Below are 24,734 nucleotides of genomic sequence, written 5' to 3'. Positions count from 1 at the left end.
TTTGAATTTTTCAACATAATTTGTAAATTTTTTTTCCGCTTGAGATAAACTAAATGACCATTACATACACAGTTAGTCTTTGAAATTTCCCAAATTGATGGGCTAGATTCTTTCGAACATTTAAACAATTAGGAGCGCCATTTGTAGAGTGTCGCCAAGAGCTTTTTTCACTGCTTTGTCAGAAGAATTTGAGCTTACCGACATTTAAACCGTTTTCTTCTTTTCCGCTCTCAGATTTCAAAAGAAGGTTGTGCTCAGATTTCGCTAGTCTTTGTCCTGTGAGCTAAGCCGATGATACTCGACCACTAAAGCAGAATACTTCAAGCATGCACCTGTTCAATAATCTAAAATAAACAAAGAACCGTCAAGAATTCCATCAAGCTTTTTTCATTGTTATGAAAATTGTAATATTTTTAGTTACTTCAAATTCGCGCTAATACCTTCAAATTTCAAGTGAGTTATTGTTAAGTTTGCTATCTTAATCAGGCAGAAGTGGGACATTACATTACATAACCGCAACATTATCAATTCAAAAGACAAAACTAACACTCTTTTTAGTTGGATCAATTTTAAAACAATTTTACATTCCGTTTTTACCTTATTACTTAGAGGTTTTACGTTATTATACCTACATAATCAAATTTGCATTTTCGATTTTGAATTTTTCAACATAATTTGTAAATTTTTTTTCCGCTTGAGATAAACTAAATGACCATTACATACACAGTTAGTCTTTGAAATTTCCCAAATTGATGGGCTAGATTCTTTCGAACATTTAAACAATTAGGAGCGCCATTTGTAGAGTGTCGCCAAGAGCTTTTTTCACTGCTTTGTCAGAAGAATTTGAGCTTACCGACATTTAAACCGTTTTCTTCTTTTCCGCTCTCAGATTTCAAAAGAAGGTTTTTGTCAAATATTCCTACCTATAGTGACATTACGAAACCTTGTATAAGGCTTTACGTTCTTGGCTATTCAAAATGTGAGTCATAAAAATATTCATTTATTTTGCAAACTGTTTTCATGGCAACACTCGAGATAAATCACTGAAGCTAAATTTGCATTCGAGCATTAGATGGCAAATGGGATGCTCTTTGACTTCATTTCTTAAATTCCAAAAAAATTATCAGCTTACATTGCGATCTTACCTGTTCGATGAAATTAACGCATTTTAAAGTTATGTTTTTTCTGCCTTAAGACATTGCCATACCTACCTTGAAACATATCAATAACTTCAAAGAAAACCGCACGCACAAATAAAACAAGGAAATGATGAAACCTTTGATTAATTTTCTTCTTCCTGCAATTTTCCTGTCCTTGGTTTTTGTTTGCGACGCTTCAAACAGCTCAGATGATTCGGGATGTGTGGACGCCAAAAAGTGCAGCAGAGATGGGGGAGTGTTGTTGCCCGCTTGGAAACCAGTAGAGGACATAAGCGGGGGACAAAAAGTGTTGCGGGCTACAGTATACCTTTTGGGTCTTTTCTACCTTTTCGCTGGAGTGTCAGTAATTGCCGACATTTTTATGGAATCAATTGAGGTCATAACGTCACAGACATACCTGAAGACCTATCCCTCTGGGAAGACATACGAAGTGAAGGTGTGGAACGAAACGGTAGCCAATTTGACTCTTATGGCTCTGGGCTCCTCGGCACCCGAAATCCTTCTGGCTACAATTGAAATCATGGGAAACGAATTCCAAGCTGGGGAGTTGGGACCTGGAACTACAGTTGGGTCGGCGGCTTTCAACCTGCTGGTGATCTCGGCAGTTTGTGTCAGCTCCATCAAAGACGGAAACATTAAAAAGATCAATAACTACCCCGTGTTTTTATGTACATCCATCTGGAGTCTCTTCGCCTACGTCTGGTTGTACTTGATGATTGTAGTGATATCGAAGGAAGTCATCGAAATTTGGGAAGGTGCTTTGACGTTGGGATTCTTCGTCATATTCATCGTCAATGCGTATTTGATTGACATTTATGGACATCATTTAGTTCGCTTCGTTGAACGAAAAGTTATGACGGTTAAAAGCGTGGACGAAAATGGAAATGAAATGTCAACAAGCATGAAAAGTCTTGAAAACGGAAACGGAAATGCCGTGTTTGACAACCTAGACAGCACTACACATTTAAACCACACTGACAATGCACGACGTGAAGTCGCACAACCACGAATGAAGACGACAAACAACACCCGAGCTGAAATTGTGAAAGTACTGAACCGAAATCGAAAAGTTTACGCGCATGATCGTGTTATGTTCAAAGAAAAATCAATCGAAGATGTAACAGGTTTACTAGTTGAAGGCCGAGGCAAAGCTTACTATAGAAAACACAAAGCGGACATTGAGCACAAAAAGCGAGAATACGAAGTCCTTGTTGAACAGATGATGCGAAGCATGGAGTCTGTAAATCAGCATGCTTCAGAGAGGAATGTCATTTTCCCCGACCCCTTGACCACTAAGTTTCCCGAAAGTGTCGGACGGGCAAAGATAATGTTATGCAGAGACGGTCCTTTCATTCACACGACTACGAGGTGTAAATTCAGAACGGCCGATGGAAAGGCTATTTCAGACAGAACTGCACAAATGAAGGTATGATATAAATTAAGTGACTTTCACAGAACGCCTTTAGCTTACTTAAAAGTTAAAGTTATGATCATTTATATTCTAGAGAAATGAAGAACCTACTTTTTTGACCCGCACTGTGTTGAAAGTAAGAAATTATTTCGTCAGTTATGATTTTTCTATAAACAAGTGTTCGTCACCAAACTAATGCATTTTGATGACTTTTCCTCATATTGAATATTCGCTGAGTCCATTATCAATGTATGGTTTTTTGTCTCAATTTTTTTATGAAATGAAAAATAATAATAATATATTTTTTCTATTTTTCATTTTTCCATGCGTTATGAGTACCCAATGTTCTCAAGGGTCATGAACGTAGTGAATACCCTCATAATAGATCTTGGTGATTTTTTTGCTTGTTTTTTGTTGGTTTTCTGTTCAAAAAGTCTTAAAACTTGTTCAAGCTCAAGTTTTATTTTTCGCGGTGTGATTTATGATTTTTTTAAAAAGTTTTGGCTTATCCCCTTTGAACTCCAAAAGGAAGGCAAACTCCACTATCGAACAGCCAAAGTGCAAAAGTCACGAAAAACGTGATCGACTTCTAGTTTCGAAAGTCCAATTTTATTTATAGATTTCCCAGCGGATTAAAAATTTTACCTTTTAATTCAGTTTTCTCAAATTGGGTTAATTTTATTAAAAAAGTGTTTATAAAAAATTGATCTTTAAAATCAAAGAGCTTTTAGGCCATATATGCTCTCTGTGAAATTTGAGATAAATGATTTTTTCAAAAATTGAGTCGGAGTTTTTTTCTATTTCTTTGCGTTCATGACGGTTTTGCAACTGTGTGTTGGCTATGTTAATTAGAGTTCATAATGATTCCGACTCCAGGGGTGCTAATTGTTTCTCATTTCTAGTCGCATAACCCGATAACATTAGTTGAAAAATATGATCATTGGGCAAAAAAATTAATAGTCAAGTTCGCTTCATCAAAACAAGGTTTTTCAAAATCATCATGAAGCCATTCAAAATAAGCTGATTTTTTCTGTTTATTTTTTTATAGAAAATTGGAACAACAAGAATCGTTGGTTGCTGTGCACGTAGCACAGAAAGTTCCTCTCACAGGATTATTTGAACGAAGAAACCATTTCTTCTCTCAAAATGAAAGTCTTTTCTTACTGTTGTTTCTGGCTGCAAGATTTAAATAATTCAAAGTAACTAACTATACGATGAATGAGATATCATAGAAGCCTGAATGAGATATATCAATCAGAGCCAACCTGTTGAGGATTTAAAGGGGGAAGGGCGGAAACCCCCCTTCTCTTCTTAGGATTTCGAACCCTACCGACCCAAAGGGTCCCCTTTGGTCATTTTTTAAGAAATCAATTTTTTGCCGACTGACCGTAAAATTTTTCTAAGAGCGCGCCAATATATACTAATTTTGAAAGGTCAAAATAGGGTCTTCATAGTGTTCTGAGAGTGCTCGGGAAATCAACTTGGATGACCTAAAAAAAGTTGTCAAAATAGTCGAAATATTTTTGAAAGTCTGCCCCTTCACTCGAGAAAATCCTAGATCCGCCGTGGACCCAATTCATTCAAGCGCCAAATGCATTGAGACTACGTTTTTTAAGTTTTTGTTTAAGCCTCAAAGGTGTAGAGCAATTATTTACGATTTATCGTACCAAATAATCAACGAATGGCGAGGAAACATATTGGCACTTTGTGGCAGACAAGGAAACTCCACAGGATTTTGTTGGCAGACAAGAATTTTCAAAAATTAAGTTAACAAAAAAAATTGCATCTGGTTTCAGCGGTCTTTTTTGTTACCTCCAATTATTTTTTTCTGATTGAAAAGCATAAATAAATTTAAACTTAACTGCATGTATTTTTAATCTAATACACTTTTGTTTAGTCAGAAGTTTTAATTTTTGCACTTTTCAGCTTTTGATTTGACCTAGAGAAATATTGATAATATTAATAGTGATTAAATCACATAACATCAGTGTCTCCTTTCCCGTACAAGCTTCAAACTCTCCTTTTTTTTCTGCGCTAAATAAAGTCCCGCGAATAGTTATCATTGTAATCTAATTTCAATTGAATTTTGAAGCACAATGAAATTATAGAACTATTAATAAAAAATATCAAAAAAATTCTTTTTCCTGTGTAAATTAATTTGGTGGCAACATTTTGCGCTTGGTTTAGACGAAAATATATAATTGAGAACGAACGATATATTTTATTCAATTCAATCAATTTCAATCCATTTATTTTAATCAATTTTGCGAGAGCTTGCTGAAACATTTTCTTTAGTTGCTGAAACGTTTTTAATTCAGGAAAGTTCTATTTATTGTCTAAAATTTTTTTTCAGGAAAATTTGTTTCAGGAAAAATCTAATTTCAGACTAACATATTTTTTCAGGAAAAATTTTATTTCGAAATACTTGTATTTACACTTGCAATCAGCTTAGTGTTTTTACGAACCTTTTTTTCTAAGCTAACTCGCAAATAAAAGTGTTCGTTAAAAGTGTTCACTTATTTGGAAATTTCACTGTAGCATTGGGAATTGCATAGTATCTGTTCTCTGCTTTATTTGTGACTCAGTGGTTAATGGTACCTAATAACCTTCCGTGGATTAGTAGTTAGTGTGAGTGAGAGTCTTAACCTATTGGTCGCAAGTTCCAATCTCAGAGGCAGACGAGTTTATGCTAATTCGAGGATTATTTCTAATTTTAATTATTGCGTTTTATAAAGCTGTTTTTTGTCGTGCTCTCGCAAATGTTTGCAAAGCAAAGCTTTGCCTCTGCGTCTGAAATTAGATTTTCTCTGAAACAAATTTTGCGATAACAAATAGATTTTTTTCTGAAACAAAAATGTTATCTGGAATTTGATTTTTCTAGAACCTCCACATTTTTTAGTTTCCTTATCGTTTTGCCTTGAGGTAATTCGCGTGCCTTCGGAACATGAGGCAAAGAAATCGATTCCCGGTCCGATCTTGATTTTTTTCGCGTTTGAAAATTGATATTCTATTTAGGAAAACTCCAATGTTTAGTCTACCCTTTGTCTTATGGTCTTGTCGGCTAGCTTTCCTAAGCACTGATTTCTTTCCTCAAAGCATCGTTTTTTGGGTTTTCTCATTTTAGGTACAATAGAAGAGTTTGTAAAGTGTATAGTGTAAAATTACAGCATTGAGGGGCTATATTTTTTCTGTTTCCAGGCTGGAGGGCTGTAATGGGAAAGTCCCAATGATCGTCTAATTTAGGAAATTCTAATTACAACTGGTACTTCTTCTGTAATTTGAATTTTTTGTTCCGACTTTCGAAGAAAACGGAATATTTATGTTTGGCGTGGTTTTTTTTCAGTCAATTTTCGGTGATCAAAATATTACCTTTTGACAAAAAAATTATATTCCGTTGAAGATATTGACTTCCTGAAGTCAAATACAAAAAGATATTCTACCTCCAATATTTTTTTGTTAAGTTCTGGAAGAACAATCGCCAATTTGGTCGTGCTCTCTGGACTAATTTATGCGCGTTTTGAAGATTTTATTCATAATGCTGAAAGCGTAACGCAAATTATTTATGCAGGGCGATTTATCCCGCACAACAAAATTGTTCAAAATTGAATTGACGCCTGCTATTCGGTCGTATTACTTTTGTACGACTCAAATTAGTTGAAACTTGATTTTTGGTATTGTTTAAATTTTCAATTTTTTTCCCAAAATTTTTTTGATTTGGATTAAGGGACAGTCGGAACATTCAGGGTTTTGCCCTGATATATGAGCAGTTTTTTACCAATTTGGATTTTGTTTGATTATTTTTTGATCTTTTTGATTAGATGAACTCTGTGATTGACTTATGTACGTAATTTTGTGTTTTTTGAACAGAAAGTAGATTGTTATCAATTTGTTTGTTTCAGCAAAAGCGGGGCGTAAACTGAAATTTTTTTACGAAACCATTTTTTTCGGCTGACGTGGCGTCTGCCTATACGATTTCGATTAAATTGCAGCTCGGCAAAATTTTTTGGTTGCCTATTTAGTGGTGGTGATTGTGTTTCTTGAAAGTTTTACTCAATGAATATCATTGAAGGTGATTGTGTGAAATTTGTTGCCACTTGATAAACTTTTCTGAATGCTATTTCACGCCAGCAATTAGTTTTTATCTTAAATTGAACATCTTTTGAGAGAAACGTGTAAGGTTTAAGAAAATCGTTTTCTCCGAATTTTTCATAGAAGTCTCCGTTTCATTTTATATCCACTAGCGCTCAATGCTGTGTTTACGCGATATCACCAGTTGTTTGAAGCTCGGCTTTGTCTGTTGTGCGATACAATTCAAAGAACATCAATAAACGCTTAGCCAGCGGCATTCTCAATTCCCAGAAATTTATCATTGTGTTTGTAAATCAAACATTAATTCGTTGCTGTAAAGCTATAAAAGTATTAACAAAACAGTTTACTCAAATTAAACAAATGGCTTTTAAAAAAAAAACGATGGATAATATCAAAAAGCCAAAATTATCGAAAAAGTAGTTAGAGCAAGAGTGTTCATGAGGTGCAAAATTATGCTCAGGAGCAGTTTTTCTACTTCAAATTACTAAAAATTCTACACTACGGATTTTTTATTCTCTTTTTGCGCGCTTACATGACTAAACAATTAAATCAATTGAAATTGCTTTATTTGTTTCTTATTTAAATGTATTAGATCGAATTGGTTCTGTTTTTTTGTTTGTTTTGTTTTTGTTTTTTTTTTGTAAGTTTTGTTCATTCCTTTTCTAAATTTCACACCTAAGATTTTCAAATTTTTGTATAAATAGGTTGCTTTCATTACTTTTTCATTTGTTTCAGATTTTCAGTCAACTTTTTTGAGATATTCATCCTCGAAAGCTGATTTGCTCAATTTCGTGAAATACTAAATAAAAGTTCTAGTCTTAGGTTGTAATTTATTGGAGTCCCTTTCATGCAATAAAATTTTTTCAAATACATTTTTTGAAAAATGGTTCGTTTTGTTCGGATTTGACAATTTATATTGCGTAGGTTTGAAGGCAGTTTTTATTTTCATGCTTCTATGTGTTTCAGTTTGGATGGGTCGTAAAAATTTAACATTTTGACGCAGTATATCAGTTTTTTTGTTTTTATTTTTGCTTCTTTTATATATTTTTAAAATTGTTTGACTATTTATATAACGGTTTATAGGCCTCTTTTGGAGTCGTTTGAGAACATTTTGGTTTTTTTAAATACGGCGCAACATATGCAAAAAAATACGGCGCAGCGATTGTCTGGTCAAAAATTGTCAGCTTTGCTACTGTTTTGAATGTTTTGTTTCGATGCTAATTTGATTTTCAGTTGTATTGCTTCTTGGCGTTTTTTTTGGAAAAGGATTTTTATTCGAAAGAAAATCAAGAGAAATGTTGTTGATCAATTTCGAAAGAAAATCAAGAGAAATGATGATTAATGTTTTGCTCAACCTTTCTCTTGATCAATCAAGCGAAATTTTATTGAAAAAGCTATTGATCAATTGCTTTGCAGCCTTGCAAAGCTATGCTGCACTTCTTTTTATACCTTTTCTAAAGGTTTATTCATTTCGGTTCCCAGATTTCGTTTTTTTTGTATTTCCTTTGAGATACCTTTGTTTTGAAGTCTTTTGTTTTTTCATTTGTCAGTTCATCTGCTTGTAGTGCTATCCATTCATTCTTCCATTGCAAGATTGAAAGTTTGTTATGCAATAAATTTTTGAAAGCTTTTAATTAAGTTTGCTGGTCAACATTTCATGTTTGGAACACTTTTTTTTTGAAGGAAAATTCACTGTTTTCTGTTTTACATATTTAATGAGTTTTATATCTGCCGAAACATTTCCAGTTTTTGTTCCGACCATTAGAAATGCGGCGCAGCTTTGTATTCGGGTTTGTTTTTGTGTTTTTCTTTTTTTGTGTTTTCTACGTAAAATCAGGTACCACAAATAATCATCAGAATAAGGTCGATTGATCTGTCATTTTAAAACGCTTTCAGTAGTGATTCGAACAACACTTAAAAATGTTCAATAATTTTTCTCCTTGTCGAGATAGTTCGTTTAAAGATATTGGTTTCAGTCTAATTTCGAACTAATTTCATTTTATTTTTCAGCTAGGGCAGTTATCGCACAAATTCATCGGAGTGGTTGGAGTATTATTTTAAAGCTCTTTCAGCCTTGGTTAGAACAAAACTTCAAATAAATGGAAAAATTGTCCCAGTGTTGAGACAAACTGCGTTAAAATTTTTGAGTTTCAGTACAATTTAGAGCGAGTAAGCAAGCTTTTATAGATGGATGAGTCAGTTAGTTTTAGCTCAATTCTTGTAAAAAAAAATCGCAGAATTTTTTCAGTGCCGTTTTGAGGATTAAAAACTTCGAAAATTGATAAAATCTGTAAGAAAGGATTTTTTTTTAGAGTTTTTCAAAAAAAAAAATTCAGGTTTGTTTTCCGACAAGAACTTTTGCGCAATTGGCCATACGCTTCATTAGATCATTGTATCTTGCAGCGCACAAACAGAGACACCAACAAGGAAAAAAATGTTTTGATGCAATTTTTACAAATTTGGTTCGAAATTTTGAGTTTTTTTTATTTTTCCTTTTCTTAAAATTATTTTCAAATGTTCTTGCGTTTTTTTTTCGTATAATAAAAAAAGAAATTCTTATAAAAAACCATGTTACTTTTGTTTGTTTCATTATAAACGTTTCAAAAGGAACCCAACAAATTATTTAAACAATTTTTCCGAGTTGAAATAATTCCCTGAAAGTAATTTCCATATGTTTACACAAACAGGCTTGCGCGAGCGTAGTCTAAAAGTACGACTATTCTTTTTGTCTCAACTTAAGTCGCAGATATTAGGGCTACATTTGGTGGCACTTGTTAAGCAGGCTGTTTTGGCAATTTAGTAGCATGTGCTTTGACATTGGATTAGCATTAAGTTAACACTGTTGATGCTTTTTAATTTATCAAATGAACCGAAAAAAGTAATTTGTTTCAAACAGTAGTACAATCATGAAAACTGCATTCCAGAAATCTGCCATTGCAATAATTTTCTCTTTTTGTGGATGCCTTTTGGTAAAATATTTTTCAAATTGTTTCATGCGAAAAGTTGTGTCTATTTATGTTTGATGCGACTTTTGATGCACAGCATTTGCAATTTATTAGCACAGGTAGCTGCTTTATTGAGGGCTAGTGTTAATTAATTTTCAAGGGCCCGTGGCGTAGATGCGAGAACGTGCGACCCCAATCTTCCTGGTCGTAGGTTTGAATCCGCCGTAGTAAAAGTTTTAGTTCTCAAGGCTTATTTTTACCTTTTCCTTTCGTGTTCCATTTTCACAGCTGATTTTCCATTTTCTTTTTTGTTTAAATTTTTGGCGCTTAGTTGTTATTAATAAATGATTCGTAGGTCAGCTTTGCCTCTGTGTTTAGAGTTTTTTTATTTTATCTTTCCCTTTTTTGGTACGAAAAAGCAATGAATGAGGGGTGGGTAAAAGCTCTAACGGGCGGGTATTTTATTTCTTTGTTTTTTTTTACTTTTGGTATATGTATGCAAACTGACTTTTGGCCTTTTTTTGGTATTTTGACTTTTCCTAAATTGTTTTTATTTCTCAAAAATGAAAAACAAAAAAGGTTGAAGGTTTTCCCTTGCAGCTCGATAAAGGGTTTAATCATAATAACTGTAGAACTAGATTTTAAATACAGATTTTCTTCCCAAATTTTGTGGTCGGAGCAATAGCCTCATCATTTTCTAGCCCCTAATGAAAGCAAATCTCAAATCTTGAATATGCCTTAGAAATTAAATATAGAATCAATATGTTGCGCTCGCTTTTCTGAATAACAGTCCATAGACAATGAACCATGATTTTTCAGTTATTCGCCCGTTTTCTTATCCCATCAATATGAGCGCAACATTTTACCCGGTCTTATTTTATGCGGCGAATTATACGGCGAATTAAACGGTTTTTCCTGCTGAAAAGTTGGATACTAAATCATCACCCCTCCCCCCCCCCCCCTAGCTATTGAAAAAGAAATGATAATGTTGCGTGCAGTGCAGCAAAAAAACACTCGACATTCCTTAATGAAATTTTATTCTGTTGGTTTTTTGTTAACTATTTATAGAATTCCCCGGGATATTTCTCTCTGCGCGTAAAATTGTGAAGCAACTAAATCTGTATAACAGAAATTTGTTGCGGCTATTCCAAAGTTTCATGTTTGCAAACTTTTATGTGTAAAAGCAGGGACGGATTTAGGGGGGGGGGGCGGACGCCTTCCTCAACCCCTCAGGGATTCGACCCCCTGCCGACCCAAAGGGTCCCTCCCCTTTTGAACTATTTTCAGATATCCAATTTTGGCTGACGGACCTTAAAATTTTTCCGAAGGCGCCTTTGGCGCCAATATATACTTATTTTAAGGGGGGAGCGCGCGCCGAAAAAACGCGACTTTTTGGTTATAATTTTCCAAAAAGTGCCCAAAAACGGCTTTTTTGACTTGTTTTTTCAAACATTTGCATGCTGCGCAGAAAATTTGGCCAAAACAGGGTCTTTTTACTGCTTTAGGAGAGCTCGGGAAATCAAATTGGTCGACCTAAAAAAAATCCGTCCCCCCCCCCTCGAGAAAAACCTAGATCTGCCCCTGTGTAAAAGGTGAAAAGTAGTGTTTTTTAGATTTCGCTATTTTTAAGTTAAGTTCAGATGAGACATTTTTTCATATTGTCTGTAAACTTTATTCAAAAGCCCCCTAATTTTGCATTTTTTGACCAAGCGAGCGTACAGCTTGAGCTTTATCAAATCGGAACATACTTTTTTCAAATTTTTAACTTGCCTAACGGAATCAGAAAATCATTTGGTAACCAGGTGTATTTATAATCAATTCTAATCAAATTTAAAAACTGATTCTGCATATTTTAATTGATTAGACGACAAAAGCCATATAGGTTCCAAATCCACGAGGACCTGCCTTTCTGCCTTCTGAAAAACAAATTTTTGTGCTATCTTGTTTTCCCGGTAGGCTTAGTTTCCCTAGCGCCGGTGTGCTGAAAATAAAGCTATTATAACTATTTGCTCAAGCAGAGCGTAATTTATTGTCACCGACTTAGGAGAAGTCTTTTTCTTGAAATTCTACCGTTTTTTTAGAGTTGTCATCACTCTTTGCAAAACTACTCTGCTAAAATAAAGGTTCCATCAAAAGAAATGATAGCAATAAGTTTCCCTCCAGCTATATCCTTACTTAAGGGAAAAAACGTTGGATTTTTGACCGTTTTTTAAAAGACTTTTCTGGAGGTTTTTGGAAGATTTGACCGTTTTTGGAAGACACAGTCAAGCCTGAGACTAAGAATTCAAATGATTAAGTGATTCGTAGGAATATTTTCTAGGTAAGCGGCTAATCCTACGCTTTAGTGGAGAAACCGCTATGCTTTTGGGTACAGTCCAGATTTTTTGTTGAAATTTTGAAAACAACGCACTCCCTTTCTCATCAGCACTACATAATTTTATGGAAAAAACAGGTACCCCTAGCTCTACCGCGGTTACTAGTGTACTATCAAGCAGTGTTATATCCAGCCTGCCAGTCTTCAGGCCGGTGAACCAAATCCGAAACATTGAAATTATTTCTTTGTTTTGGTTTTTCTTGAACGGAAAAGACTTTTTGACAGGGAGCGGAAACTTTTGTCAAGTAGTGGAGTTCTATGGCATAAACAAGAGTTTTTTGGGGCACGGAACGGAAATGGTTTGGCAAAGAGTGGCAATTTTGGTGGAGAGCTGATATGGACTGTTTTGACGGGAATATTTGGCCATAAATGGCTGCCGTAATTGGCTGCACATTATCTCCAATGCTGAGCAACACGGGAATCAATCAACGTGTTTTCACGATAGTACTTTTTTACTATCCCAACTTTCATTTCTATTTGACAACGTTAATTTTTTTTTTCAAAAACACTTGTTTTATTAAATTCACAGACCATATATTCACATTGGAAAGTAGAATCTTAACTGAGCTATTTCTCACTGCCTCCATGTTTGAACAAATCAAATATGGAAGGAGTGGAAGAGAGCTCGTCAGTGAAGATTCTAGTTGCAAATTTGAATCGCATATGATCTATAACGGCAAACTTTGAACGCATTCAATGATGCTTAGTTTGCAGGTACAGTCATCTCTTGTACTCATTGTTAAATTCATGAATTTGCTATTATGTGAATTTTTGGTTCAAAACCCCAAATTTTTGGCCTTTTCAATGCTCATTGCTGTTTTTTTTAAATTTTTTTTTGCCTTTTTTGCCCCTACCAGTGAACAAGAAGAGGAGTGAAAATGACTTTGGGTTCTTTTTTCACCAAGGACAAAAAAGGAAAAATTTGAAAAACCGAAATGGTTTTTAATCGTTTTTTTTGTCTTTGTGGTCTAAAATTTTTGTTTTACAGCACAATAGCCGGCTAACCTTGATGTTCCGTTTTTCACAAAGTCGATACAGATATGTGCTCAGAGTGTTTTTGATTCAGACCAATTTTCAGAGGAGTTTTTACTCTCGTGGGCTCATTACCTGTACATTCGTGGGCCCTGCCAAATTCGCACACCATTATTTTTAGCTGACACGAGTGCTCGTTTTATAATTGACACGAGTGCTCGTTTTATAATTGACACGAGTGCTTGTTTTACTCGCTAGAGTGCTGTTTTAAATTTTAATGATGAAAATTTAACGCGCATTATTTACCCGTGGTAAAATATCCCACACTAAAAGTCGTCCCAATTTGAATTGAGGCAAGCTAAATGGTCTGATTAATTACGTACATGAATACTTCGCGATTGGTGGAAAGCGTCTGTATCGTATTAATTTGAAATGATGATGATTCAGTTACTATAAATTGCGGGTAAAGGAAATGAAAAAATTATGGGAAAATTAACATGTGTTTTTAATTGAGTTTAAATGTGAACACGTTATCTTGCAATTTAAACCATGCTGTGTTTGCTTCAACATTGCCGCCCCCGTTGATCTCTGATCAATCAGTTTAGTTTTTGTTTTATCTTTAATCGTCTTTCATCGGCAATTTCCGTAATCTTAAAATCGGTCGTGTACTAAGCGTCTCATTCCCTGTTTTAATTGCATTACCCTCACTGGACTGTCGTTTCCGGCATATCCACGATTGCAAGTGACCATGATAAAGGGGGGTTATCATGATCAATTATGTATACTAGATCTCCTTTTTCAAGTTTTGTTTTTCTACACGGTTCTTATCTGAGATTCAGGATCGAGGTTCTCGAAGAGAAGGAAATTCCACTAATCGTTTTCTACTGATCTTCCGAGTGCCTTGATCGATTGCAAAGTCTCATTGAAGACTGAGTGTAGCTGACGAAGCTGAGATACGTTCTCCGTTCGAACTGCAGTGAATCAATGAATCCTTGACAAGAGCATTATTTTAGTCTCTCGGCTCTAGCATTTGAAGCGCTACCTCGATGTTGCTATCTGTGGACTCCAGGTTCATGATGAGTTTCGAAGCATGGCTCGTCAAGCTACTCTTGACATACATCAATTTCTGAACCGGTAACAGCTTGTCATTGTCATGGACAGTTGATTGAAACTGATCGAGGAAGCTTAGCCAGGCAGTCAAATCGCCACTAAAGCTAGGCTTATTGATCTGCGGCAGTCTTGGTGTGATTCTTGTAGGTTCGATCTGCGTTGTTGCAAAAGGGTTGATAGGCTGACTTGAGACGGCTATCAATCTCTTTGCGGCTTGTAGAGTTTGGCGAGCAACCTTCTGTGTTTGCTGACATTGATCAAATACTTGATCGTGTGCTGCATCGTCAGTTATAGCGTCGATCAGTTCGTGATCAGCAGTTCAGCAAAGATCCAAACAATGCTCAAGCTTGGTTGTTTCATCACTCAACTCGTCTTCGTTACGATTGAGGGTACCACACAGGTCGCTGACTTGAGAAATGTGTCGTTTCAGAACTCGCAGACAACTTCTTTGAGCTCGTTCAAGCTTCTAAACAGCTGATGGAGTTTGAATTCCTATATTAGGCTCAGCCAAAGTGCTTAGTTTCCGTAATTTTTTGAGGTGGACTAAAAAGCATACTTCGCGATTGCTGGAAAGCGTCTTTATCGTATGAAATTGAATTAAGATGTTTTAGTTAATACAAATTAAGAGTAAATGAAATGAATAATCAATTATGGGAGTTTAAACATGCGTTTTTAATTGAGTTAACTTGTGAACAATTTATTTTATCATTTAAAACATGCTTTGTTTGCTCCAACGTTGACGCCCCCTTGATCTCTGATCAATCAATTTAATTTATTGTTTTATCTTTTATCGGCAATTTGCGTAATTTTAAAATCGGTGGTGTACTAAGCTTCCCATTCCTTATTGTATCTTGCACTACCTTCACTAGATTATTGTTTACGACATATACATTTTTCATCAGTTGTGTATGCTAGATTGTCTTCAAGTTTTGTTTTTCTACACGGTTCTTGCGTAGTTGCATAGCGGTTAGATACTGAAAAATCGATTTCTTCCAAAATTCAGCAATCAGTTTGTGCATTTTGTTGAAGTGTTTTCTCGGGCGTTTTTCATCTTCATTAAGCTTATCAATGATAAGATCAGCAACAATGGGCAATTGACTTGACTTGAAATTGTTGTTATGCAGCATTAATGAAGTGAGTGGCACAGTATCTTTGGCATCATCGGAGATCGCTGTGATCGGTCTTGAGTTGAGTATAGCTTCTATTTGACAAGGCACTTTGTATATCTCGTCAAGTTTAAGTTTTCCTCCATTGCCTACTGTCTTGTGATAAAGTAATTTCATTGATTACCAGCTGCTTCCCATAGCCCTCCGAAGCTTAGAGCGCTTGCAGGTATAGTAGTCCAATTGATACCTTATTCTCCAGCATGATTAGGGAGGGTGTGTATCTTGTGTCTATCCTGTAGAAGTCTCTTCATTTGAATAATTTCGTTGAGTGATCCGATGATGTTGGTTCCATTATCGGAGAAGATCTGCTTGGGGCATCCTCGTTGAGCAATGAACCTTCTGATAACCTTCAAGCATTCTTCAGTATCCAAGGCTTTTGAAACATCCACGTGAAGTAAAGTGCGTTAGAAGTAAAGCAAATGAAAACTACTATGTAACACTTGAGAAGTTGATCGGCTTCCCTATAGTACATTGGTCCGGCTTAGTCGATACCGACATAGGAGAATGGTGATTTCATTGTTGACTCTCTCATTAGGGTTATCTCACATCAACTGATTCAATGCTCTACTATAGAACTTGAAGCAAGTGATGCAGTTGCCTATCCTTGCTCGCGCCATCTTCTTGACTCCTATCCGCCATAAATGCTGCCGAGTTTGAGCAACAGTGGCATTTAGTCCACAGTGTGATTGAACAATGTGACTCTGGCGGATCACAGTTCTCGAAAAATGAGTGTTCGGAGGCAAAATCATCTGAAGTTTTGCTTTCTCGTTCTGGCAATCAGCAGCTGCGAATCATCCACCAACTTTTAGCAATCCATCATCGTCTATGAATAGATATAGTTGAAGGAGGTTGGAGGTCCCGCTTATATCTTGTCCGTTTCTGATTGCTTTCATTTCTTCGTCAAAATGCTGCTCCTGAACGTCTTGTACAAGAAGGTTTAGTCCTAACTTTCGAAGCTGATTAAGATCGTCTGTGTTCTTCTTCAGAAGTTTCAGGGCGAACTTTGCGACTAAAGCTCCAATTTGTAGCGCTTTACCAAAAAAATCCTCATCGTTCCAAATCGAAGAACTTTCCACTATTTTTGTCTGTCCGACGTTTAGTCCTGGTTGAACAAAGTATCTTGCCATTTAAAACATGCTTTGTTTGCTCCAACAGTACAGGACTCAAATTTTAACAGTTAACATTTGATATTAAACGACTAAAACTCACAGTTTGTGAAGAATTCATTACAAAATACTATTCGAAGACTAGTTGATGAGCAGTCTTGTTTCATGTGTGGCTGATTTTAGCAATCAATTGCCACTTGCACCCTAAGGTATGCGAAGCACAATTCATTCAACTTCTCTATTTAAATATTTTTTTAATGTCGGCATCTTTAAAACTTGAAACCATAATTGATAATGGATAAAAACTTACTGTTTTCGGAGTATTTTTTCGTTTTGGTTGATCAATGAGCAACAACTTTGTCGCTGATTCAATTTTTTCAAATCTTTTGTGCGCATAAAATTTTCGTATGTCTTAAAGAGAACTATATAATCGTTTTGTGAAAAAAGTTTTGTCATACAATTTGCTTCGGTTTTTGCTTCTAGTTTTAGTTTGAAAGGGTTCTGCATAAGTTATACTGTTTTCCGCTGGCTTTTGTCAGAACATTTGACTGAACCTGATTATCAAATCTACACAAAGCAAAAGTAATTCCTTCCAATTAGTGTCGGTCTATAATTTAGCTTGTTTTGTTTAATTTAATTTGCCATTAGTTCAGATTGAAAACACTTTAATGTCATTATTAAGTAAAACAGAAAGTTTTGACTGCATTTATCAGATAAAAAAACAGCAACACCTGTGCCGAACCCAAAAAAAAATCTTATTGTTTTAGTGGGTCAGATTACATTTTAAAATAACTTAAGGTTTTTTCGGTCACCTCGAGCATTAAATTGTAAATAGCTAAAATCAAGACAAAAGCCAAAAAATTGGAAATTTCAAACAGCTTGCTGTGGACTGAGAAATGTTTCCAAAATTTTATTATGATTGATTGAATTGCGAGTAGGTTGTAGCACTCGAGGTAATTTTAAGTTTGTTTGTTGCGTCGGCAAATTGACGATTTTTGGCACTGCTGAACACTTTTTCACCCTTTTTTGTTACTGCTGCACTTCAGCAGAGTTGTACTGCCTCGATTGGTGGTGATATTTTGCAGGCGATCGGCAACACTTTTCTTTCTAAGCATTCAAAAAAGCCAAACGAATGAGTTTGTTTGCGTTGAGTTATTTCTCAAAAAGAGTTTCTGTTTTAAACACTGAAAACATAAAAACACGTTGACAGGTTTTGATGACGTTTAGATTGGAGAGAGCCCTGATTATATTCACACAGAAGGCACTGTCACTTTTTTCCCGAAAGAGACCATCAAGTGGGTCTATGTGGAAATATGCGATGACGCGGAATACGAAGAAGACGAGGACTTCTACATCGAGCTGTGGGATCTAGAGGAGATCCCTTGCAAGGATCCCAGATACAAGTCCCCCATTCTCAAGGACAAACGCATCCAGTGCACCATTCTCGATGACGATCATTTCGGAATGTTTGAGTTCATAGCACCCGAAGTTGAAGTATCCGAAAACTCAGGCATCGCGACTCTGAAGATATTAAGACTAAAGGGATGTCAAGGTCACATCAGGTTGACCTTTGACGTCGATCAAGGCTCGGCTGTCTCGGATCGGGACTTCGTAGCTCCTCGATATCGGGAGATTTATTTTCGAGACAAACAGTTGGAAAGTGAGATGGAAATTCAGATCCTGAATAATCTGGAACTGCAGAAAGATGTGACCAAGTCATTCGTGGTTCGACTCACAGCTCTGCGTTTGCTTTCTTCAGATGAGAACCTAACAGAGGAGTCTAAGCCTGAGATTGGACAGTGCAACCAGTGTCAAATTAGCATCACGTCAGCAGGTCAGAAACAGTTTTTCTAAATAGCTATGACAGGATTGGGTTTTCAAAACGAAATACCGCATAATTTGTTAAACTCTTGGTACGCATGGTACCATAAATAAACATCAGGTTAAGTCGAGTGGGGGATCTGATAATATCCCTTTCAGTCGTGGTTCCAGCTGCAAAATTTTTGCAACAAATCTTCTGGTGTCGAGAAAAAGCAATTTTAAACTGAGGCTTTCTTAGACTATTTCATAGCGCAGAATGAGGGGTGAATAAAGACACTTCTGGAAGATTAGCTCTTTTGCAAAAACAACTCCCCCCCCCTACGTCGCGTGAACATCAGTTTTTTGGTGTAATAAGGTTTTTGGTTTTGCAAGGTTGAGTATCAAGACAAAATATGTCTATCGTTGCCGAGTTAGTCCACCTGCTGGTTTTCAAAACAATCGGGCAATGTGAGGAAACATTTTACTTCGCAGGTTGGGGGAAAAGGACTAAAAGCCCATTGAACAACAATCTCAACCGATACGGAAGCCACATTCAGCGTTTGCGTCCCGTCCCATTCACCAGAGAAAAACGACAAAATTTCAAAAATATTAAAAAACAAAGTTTAGTTTTTGTTGTTGTTCGGTTGAAAAATGACTTTGAATCGCCTTTGATTGAGTTGAATAACAAACATTAACATAAATGACATATATTGCATTCTAGCATTCTGCGTCAAATTACATTAATAGCATAAATGATATATGACTTGAATTGCAGGTCACGATGAGTCATCGATGGATCTGCTGCTGAGCAAGAGTGACGAGGGTCCAAACGGCAGCTACATGGTCCAGTTCAAAAACATATGCAAAATACATAGTGACGACAATCCAGGTAGACCCCTGAATTTTTGCAGAACTCACTCCTGGTTACACTTATCAAACTAATTCGGTCAATTAATACTAGCAAGCCCAGTTCCAATAACCAATCGGCTCGCAAAAAAAAGAAGTTGTTCTGATCAAATTGTTCAAGCATTGAAACTTCGTACAATTTCAAGTTAAGACGTTTCAGAAATCGGTTTGAAAAAAATTTAAATTCATGGAACGAATCAGTTCGCTAAAAAGTTTTTCTAAGCAAGCTATTCATGCTATGAACATTTAAAATAGTTCAAGCTTTTTCATAAAACGAATCGGATTGTGAGACGGTTAATCTATTTTGCAAGGAGTTCCAGCTGTAAACCTTCGAAATTTTTCAAGTTCTTTCATGAAGCAGTTCGGATGGTGAAATTTACATTTTTTTACATTAAAATTTTTCAAGCAATGAAACTTTGATTTACGTCAGGCTGCTTCTTAGACTAAATCAGTTTGGGAATCAATTTCCGAAAAAAAAAGTTTTTCTTAGCAAGCTATTGATGCAGGGAAACTTTGAAAATTTTCAGTTTGTTTCAGAGAGAAAATCAGTTGGCGAAAAACTTACTTATGCAAGCTTTTAAGCGCAATAATTTGAAACATTTCATTTTTTTTCATAGAAAGAATGAATCAGCAAAACGTTGCTTTGCAAGGTATTCAAGATGTGAAGCTTTAGAATTTGTCTTGTCATTTCTTGCAGGGAATCTGATAGCGAAAATTTCAAGAAGCGAACTGGTATGCAAGCCATTAGAATAAAATTTTTTATGGAGCTAATCAATCCGCGAAATAGATTTGTTTCTTAAGCAAGCTATTTAAATTAGGAAACTAAAAAATTACCAGGTTCGGTTTTCGGAAAATTCAAGTTTTTTGAGCAAGTTATTGAGCAAGTTGTTAAGCAAGTTATTTAAGCAAAGTATCTTCTAAGCAAGTTAATTTCAAGCTATCGAACGAAGCAAATGGGATGAACAAAAGTTCAAGTTCTTCCAAGAAAGCCATACGAGCGATCAAATTTTGAAATATTTCGAGCTTACTCCTAGATACAACTGACTCGAAAAAAAAATCAATTTTTACTATGCAAGCTAATAAGTGGAAAATTTTAAAACATTTCAATCTTTCAACTTGTTTCATAGAGACAAGTAATATCAAAAAATCACATTTAACTCAAGCAATTTAATCAAGCTATAAAATCTCCAGAAATTCAATTTATTTTATTAAAGAAATCGGACAGCGGAAAATTTAAGTTTTTCCATTGCAGCCATTGAACGGATAAAATTTTATCAGTTATTTCATTGAGGAAATCGTTATTTGGAAGTCGTTCGAGACATTCATATGTTTCAAGTTATTTCGCAGACCAAAACGTCGAAAAGACCATGTGTGCGTTTTAAGCAAAAAGTCCATATGTTTTTTAAGCAACCTATTCAACTTATATTACCAGCCGAATTGATTCGCGAAAGATTCAAGGTTTTCTAAGCACGATATGAACCCTGAACGAAGCAAATCGGGTGGTAAAAAATTTACATGTTTCTATTGAAGCTGTTCAGCGCTGAAAATGTGATGTGTCAAATTTTTCATAGACCGAATTGATTTGCGAAAAGTTCAAATCTTCTTAAGCAAGCTATTTAAGCTGTAAACTTTGAAACGCAATGAATCGGATGGCAAAATGTTGAATTTTGTTTTTGAAACGGTTCAAGCCTTGAAGCTTTGAAACATTTAAAGTTGAGTTTTAGACCGAACTGTTTCGCTAAAAGTTACATTTTTCCTAAGTAACCTGTTCAAGCAAGGAAACTTCAAAACAATTCAGGTTGTTTTAAAGGGCGAATCAAATCACGATAAAAGTTAGATTTTCTGAGCAAGTTACTGACACAAACCGGATGGCCAAATGCTCAAGTGTTTAAAAGAAAAGAAATTCAGCTTTGGGAACTTTGATATGTTTTAAAATAAATTATGAAGCAAATCGGTTCAAAATAACTTTGAGTTTTCCTTAAGTAAGCTATTCAAGCTTATAAACTTCAAAATATTTTGATACCGAATGGGTTCGCGAAAAATTCAAATCTTTAAAAGTAAGCTATTCAAGCTATGAAATTCTGAAACGAAGTAAATCAGATTGCCAAAACCTCAAGTTTCTCTATAAGAGTCATTCAAGCAATCATTTTAATTATTACAAAAAAGGAACTAATTCGCAAAAAAGAACAGTCAATGCAAATTTTTAAGTGAAAACCATTAAAACATTTTAACTAATTTCACAAAGCGAACCAGTTCTCGAAAAACCAAGTTTTCTTGAGCAAGCTATTCAATATGAAACTTTGCTATATATCAAGATAAATCATGACTTGTTTCGGTTCGCAAAAGCTTAAATGTTTCTAGGAAAACGCTTTCAGCTATGAAAGTATGATAAACTTCAAAAAATTCTTTAGCAAGCTATTCAATCTACTAAATTTTCAAATATTTCAAGTTATTTCATTGACTGAATCCCTTCGGAAAAAGTTATTTCGTAGGAAGCTATTCATGCTATGAAGTTTCAAGTTTTTTTACAATTATTTCATAGACTGAATGGGTTTGCGAAATTTTCAAAGTAAGTTATTCCCGCAATAATTTTGAAACTATTCAAGTTATGGCATAACGCGAATTAGTTTAGCAAAAGTAATTATTTCTAATTGCTGCTTACTATTTTGCTGTTGCTAATTTACTAAGGCTGCTGTTTTTAAATGATTGTTTTCAAACTGATGCAATTTTATAATCGGAAAGTGATGGACAAATAGTGGGCAGGTAATGTCTATCCTTGAATTTGAATCGAGTTCATCTTGTTTAAAGAGTTTCGGGCTTTTTCAAAAAAAGTTCAAGATTATTCATGACTCTAGAATGTTTTAGAAAGTTCTTGCCTAACGCGACATTGACTTCGATAATTGCTCTGAAAGATTTTTAAAACTTCTGATCTGTGCTTTATATTATTCGAGCTCAGTATTCGAAAATTTGAAAGACAACAGATAAATCAGTCAGGTTTGGACAGTTGCGAAGCGGCAGTGAAGTGATTACTTCTCCGCCTCTCAATGGGAAGGTTGGGTGTTCGAGGCCCACCATGATCCGTGCTCGTTGCTTGAGGGTGAAGTAACCTTACCCAGCACGAAATATAACTGTAAAAATGCATGTAGACCTTAAGCAGGTGCACAACAGCGGTTCTCCGTTAAGAGCTCAACAGCTGGTATGTTGGTCTTTTTCCTCTTGTGGATAAACCGTCTTAACTTAATTTAATATATCAAATTAAAGGGTCTTGATTGGCTGAAAGTTTTCGCACGTTCGCACATGATAATAGCTCTCTCTCTCACATCATGCGAGCAATCGTTGCTTCAGTTTAATTCAGTCGCTAATTGTTTCATTTCAGAAGAACCCCTTTCTTGTTGGGACATATTCATCTTCATATTTCTCCTCCCCTTCAAGGTCCTGTTCGCCCTGGTGCCCCCTCCCGGCCTCTGGGGTGGGTTCCCCTGTTTCGTGGCGGCCATATGCGTCATCGGTGGAATGACCGCAATCATAGGTGAGACAAACTTTTCTACTCGCAGAATTATTTTGGCACTTCATCAAGAGCTCTTTTGATCTCAAGCAGTCTTTAATTCTCAGCTCCACAACCTTCCATCTCCTAGTTTTTTAAGAGTTAGATTGATTGCTTGGATTAGAATTGCTTTTTAAGGAGAGGAAATATTCTTACTAATTAGATTAAAATGAACAAAAAGTTTTTCAAGTCAAATTCCACAGATGCTGTGGGGGGTATGAAGAGTGCTTATTTTGGGTGACTTTTCTCTTTCATGCAAACTGTGCTTCGTGGTTCACTTTAGTTTATCGCTGACTGATATATGACTAGTTATTAGTTATTAATGTATCTTTCTAGGTGACCTGGCCTCGTTCTTCGGATGTACGGTGGGTTTGAAGGACTCGGTGACTGCAATCACCATTGTGGCTCTCGGCACTAGCCTGCCGGACACATTCGCCAGCAAAGTGGCCGCACAGAACGACAGATACGCCGACTCCTCCCTCGGTAGGTGTTTGTAGTTAATGCCAAATTGTTGGAAACATCTTTTCGGTCAACGAATTTGAACGAAAGTTGATTAAAATAAAACTGCTCATTTCGACGTCAGGTTTCAGTTTTCCCTCATTTACACACGTAAAAACTGTTTTCAAAAACTAAGTAACCTAAAATGCAAGAGATTTTGACCCAGTAAATTGCTCAAGGCCACCGATATTGCCAGCAATTTGGCATTGACTATAAAATCACAATCAAAGTGCAAGGTGATTTTTTTTAGTTAGCCCGGAGGCCTAGCCCGAAGGTTTAGTATTTACGTTGACAAGAGCGCATATAACCAACACCCTTAGTAAGCTATAACATACTTATAAGAGCTTACTTTGCGATCAATGATTGTCCATAAATCTTCCTAGTAACAGGATAATATAATATATAGCTCTTGTTTGTAAAAAGATTGTTTATTTTCATTCAATGGCCGTTTAATTAGTGTCATATTTTTATTCTAGAGCTAAAAAATGTCAAAAGTTTCTTCTGCTCCAGAAAATTAAGTGAAATGCAAGTAAGTTATATGAAGATGTAATGAGAATTATAAAATGAGAAATTAGGATCTTAATCTTGTCACCGATCTGTCATAGTAGTTCCTTTTGATTCATTCCCTAGATTAAAAAAGGTCTTAGTGCTATGACTTTTGTGCTGTTCCAGGAAACATAACGGGCAGCAACGCAGTCAACGTCTTTCTCGGAGTGGGTGTGGCCTGGTTCGTGGCAGCTGTCGTCAATCGAGCCAAATACGACCAGGACTTCGTGGTTCCCGAGGGCGACTTGGGAATCTCAGTTGCCGTGTTCCTCGCACTCGCTTGTGTCGGATTCGCCGTTCTGATTGGTCGCCGAGTGCTGTTCAAAGCCGAACTGGGAGGACCCGACATGCCGAAATACGTTTCGTGTGCAATGCTAGTATTCTTGTGGGTCACTTATATAACTGTCTCGACAATGAATGCGTATTGCCTTTTTTGAATTGCGTGATTGTATAAATTGATTATATATTTTTTAAAACAAAGAAAAATAAGAAAATCACTAGTCCTGTATTTGTTAGATTTTTCCGAGTTGATTGTTGTCATAGTTTCATAGCCAAGTTTCGTAAAATTGTTATCTCACTTAAATAAACAAACTTCGCCGGCTTTTGGAATTCATGACGATGTAGAATCTTATTATATCCAAATTTGAAGTATTTTCATTTTTAGATGCACAATTAAAACTTTTTGATCAGTATTTTCTATTTTGAATCTGGATTGACGGAAGTATGAAAAGTTAAGAAACAAAAAGAGACATGACATATTTGTTTGACAACTACACGCAAAACCAACAGAGTTAATCTGTTGCTGTGCAAGTAACACAGAATGTTCCGATCACAAAACTCCATTGAAAAATCCTCAAAAGACAAAAATTGAAGAAAAAGTTTTGGAATAATTTTAGCATAGCGAAAATAGGTTAAATTCAGCAACATGAACTAGCTATAGTTTGCTGAAATAGATCAAACAAGAATCAAATTTAGACGTGTTCTTATCACATGTCTCGAACAAGCCGAAAATTAGGATATCTTCCGAATCTTTCAATTTGCCTAGCGGAAAATAAATCTGAACAGCAAAAAATTAAAAACATTTTTTTTTCGACACAGAGACAACTA

General features: G+C 35.7%; 1 protein-coding gene across 2 annotated transcripts; it reads left to right on the top strand.

Annotated features, from left to right (window-relative positions):
* The first annotated feature begins 252 nt into the window (after nt 1-252).
* On the top strand, nt 253-24,291 carry LOC134842275 (sodium/calcium exchanger 3-like). Of its 2 annotated transcripts, none has more exons than XM_063858546.1 (6): nt 253-2,586; nt 17,561-18,167; nt 18,909-19,022; nt 22,419-22,568; nt 22,920-23,066; nt 23,754-24,291. In XM_063858546.1, exons 1-6 carry the CDS (start codon nt 1,267-1,269, stop codon nt 24,062-24,064), a joined length of 2,649 nt encoding a protein of 882 aa, XP_063714616.1. In that variant the 5' UTR covers nt 253-1,266; the 3' UTR covers nt 24,065-24,291. The 2 variants fall into 2 exon arrangements, with proteins under 2 accessions (XP_063714616.1, XP_063714615.1); XM_063858545.1 differs by having other exon boundaries at nt 22,416-22,568.
* Nucleotides 24,292-24,734: the final 443 nt, after the last annotated feature.

This window comes from Symsagittifera roscoffensis, chromosome 3 (genome assembly GCF_963678635.1).
Source record: "Symsagittifera roscoffensis chromosome 3, txSymRosc1.1, whole genome shotgun sequence".
Classification (NCBI taxonomy): domain Eukaryota; kingdom Metazoa; phylum Xenacoelomorpha; order Acoela; family Convolutidae; genus Symsagittifera; species Symsagittifera roscoffensis.
Note: the sequence above shows the minus strand (reverse complement) of the source record. Positions and strands in the feature narration are given on the sequence as shown.

Excerpts from the sequence above, each read along its gene's own strand:
- LOC134842275 (XM_063858545.1), top strand. The coding sequence starts at position 1,267 with ATGATGAAACCTTTGATTAATTTTCTTCTTCCTGCAATTTTCCTGTCC. Across the intron at positions 18,168-18,908 it reads AATTAGCATCACGTCAGCAG|GTCACGATGAGTCATCGATG; the intron begins GTCAGAAACAGT and ends CTTGAATTGCAG. Across the intron at positions 19,023-22,415 it reads ACATAGTGACGACAATCCAG|AAGAACCCCTTTCTTGTTGG; the intron begins GTAGACCCCTGA and ends GTTTCATTTCAG.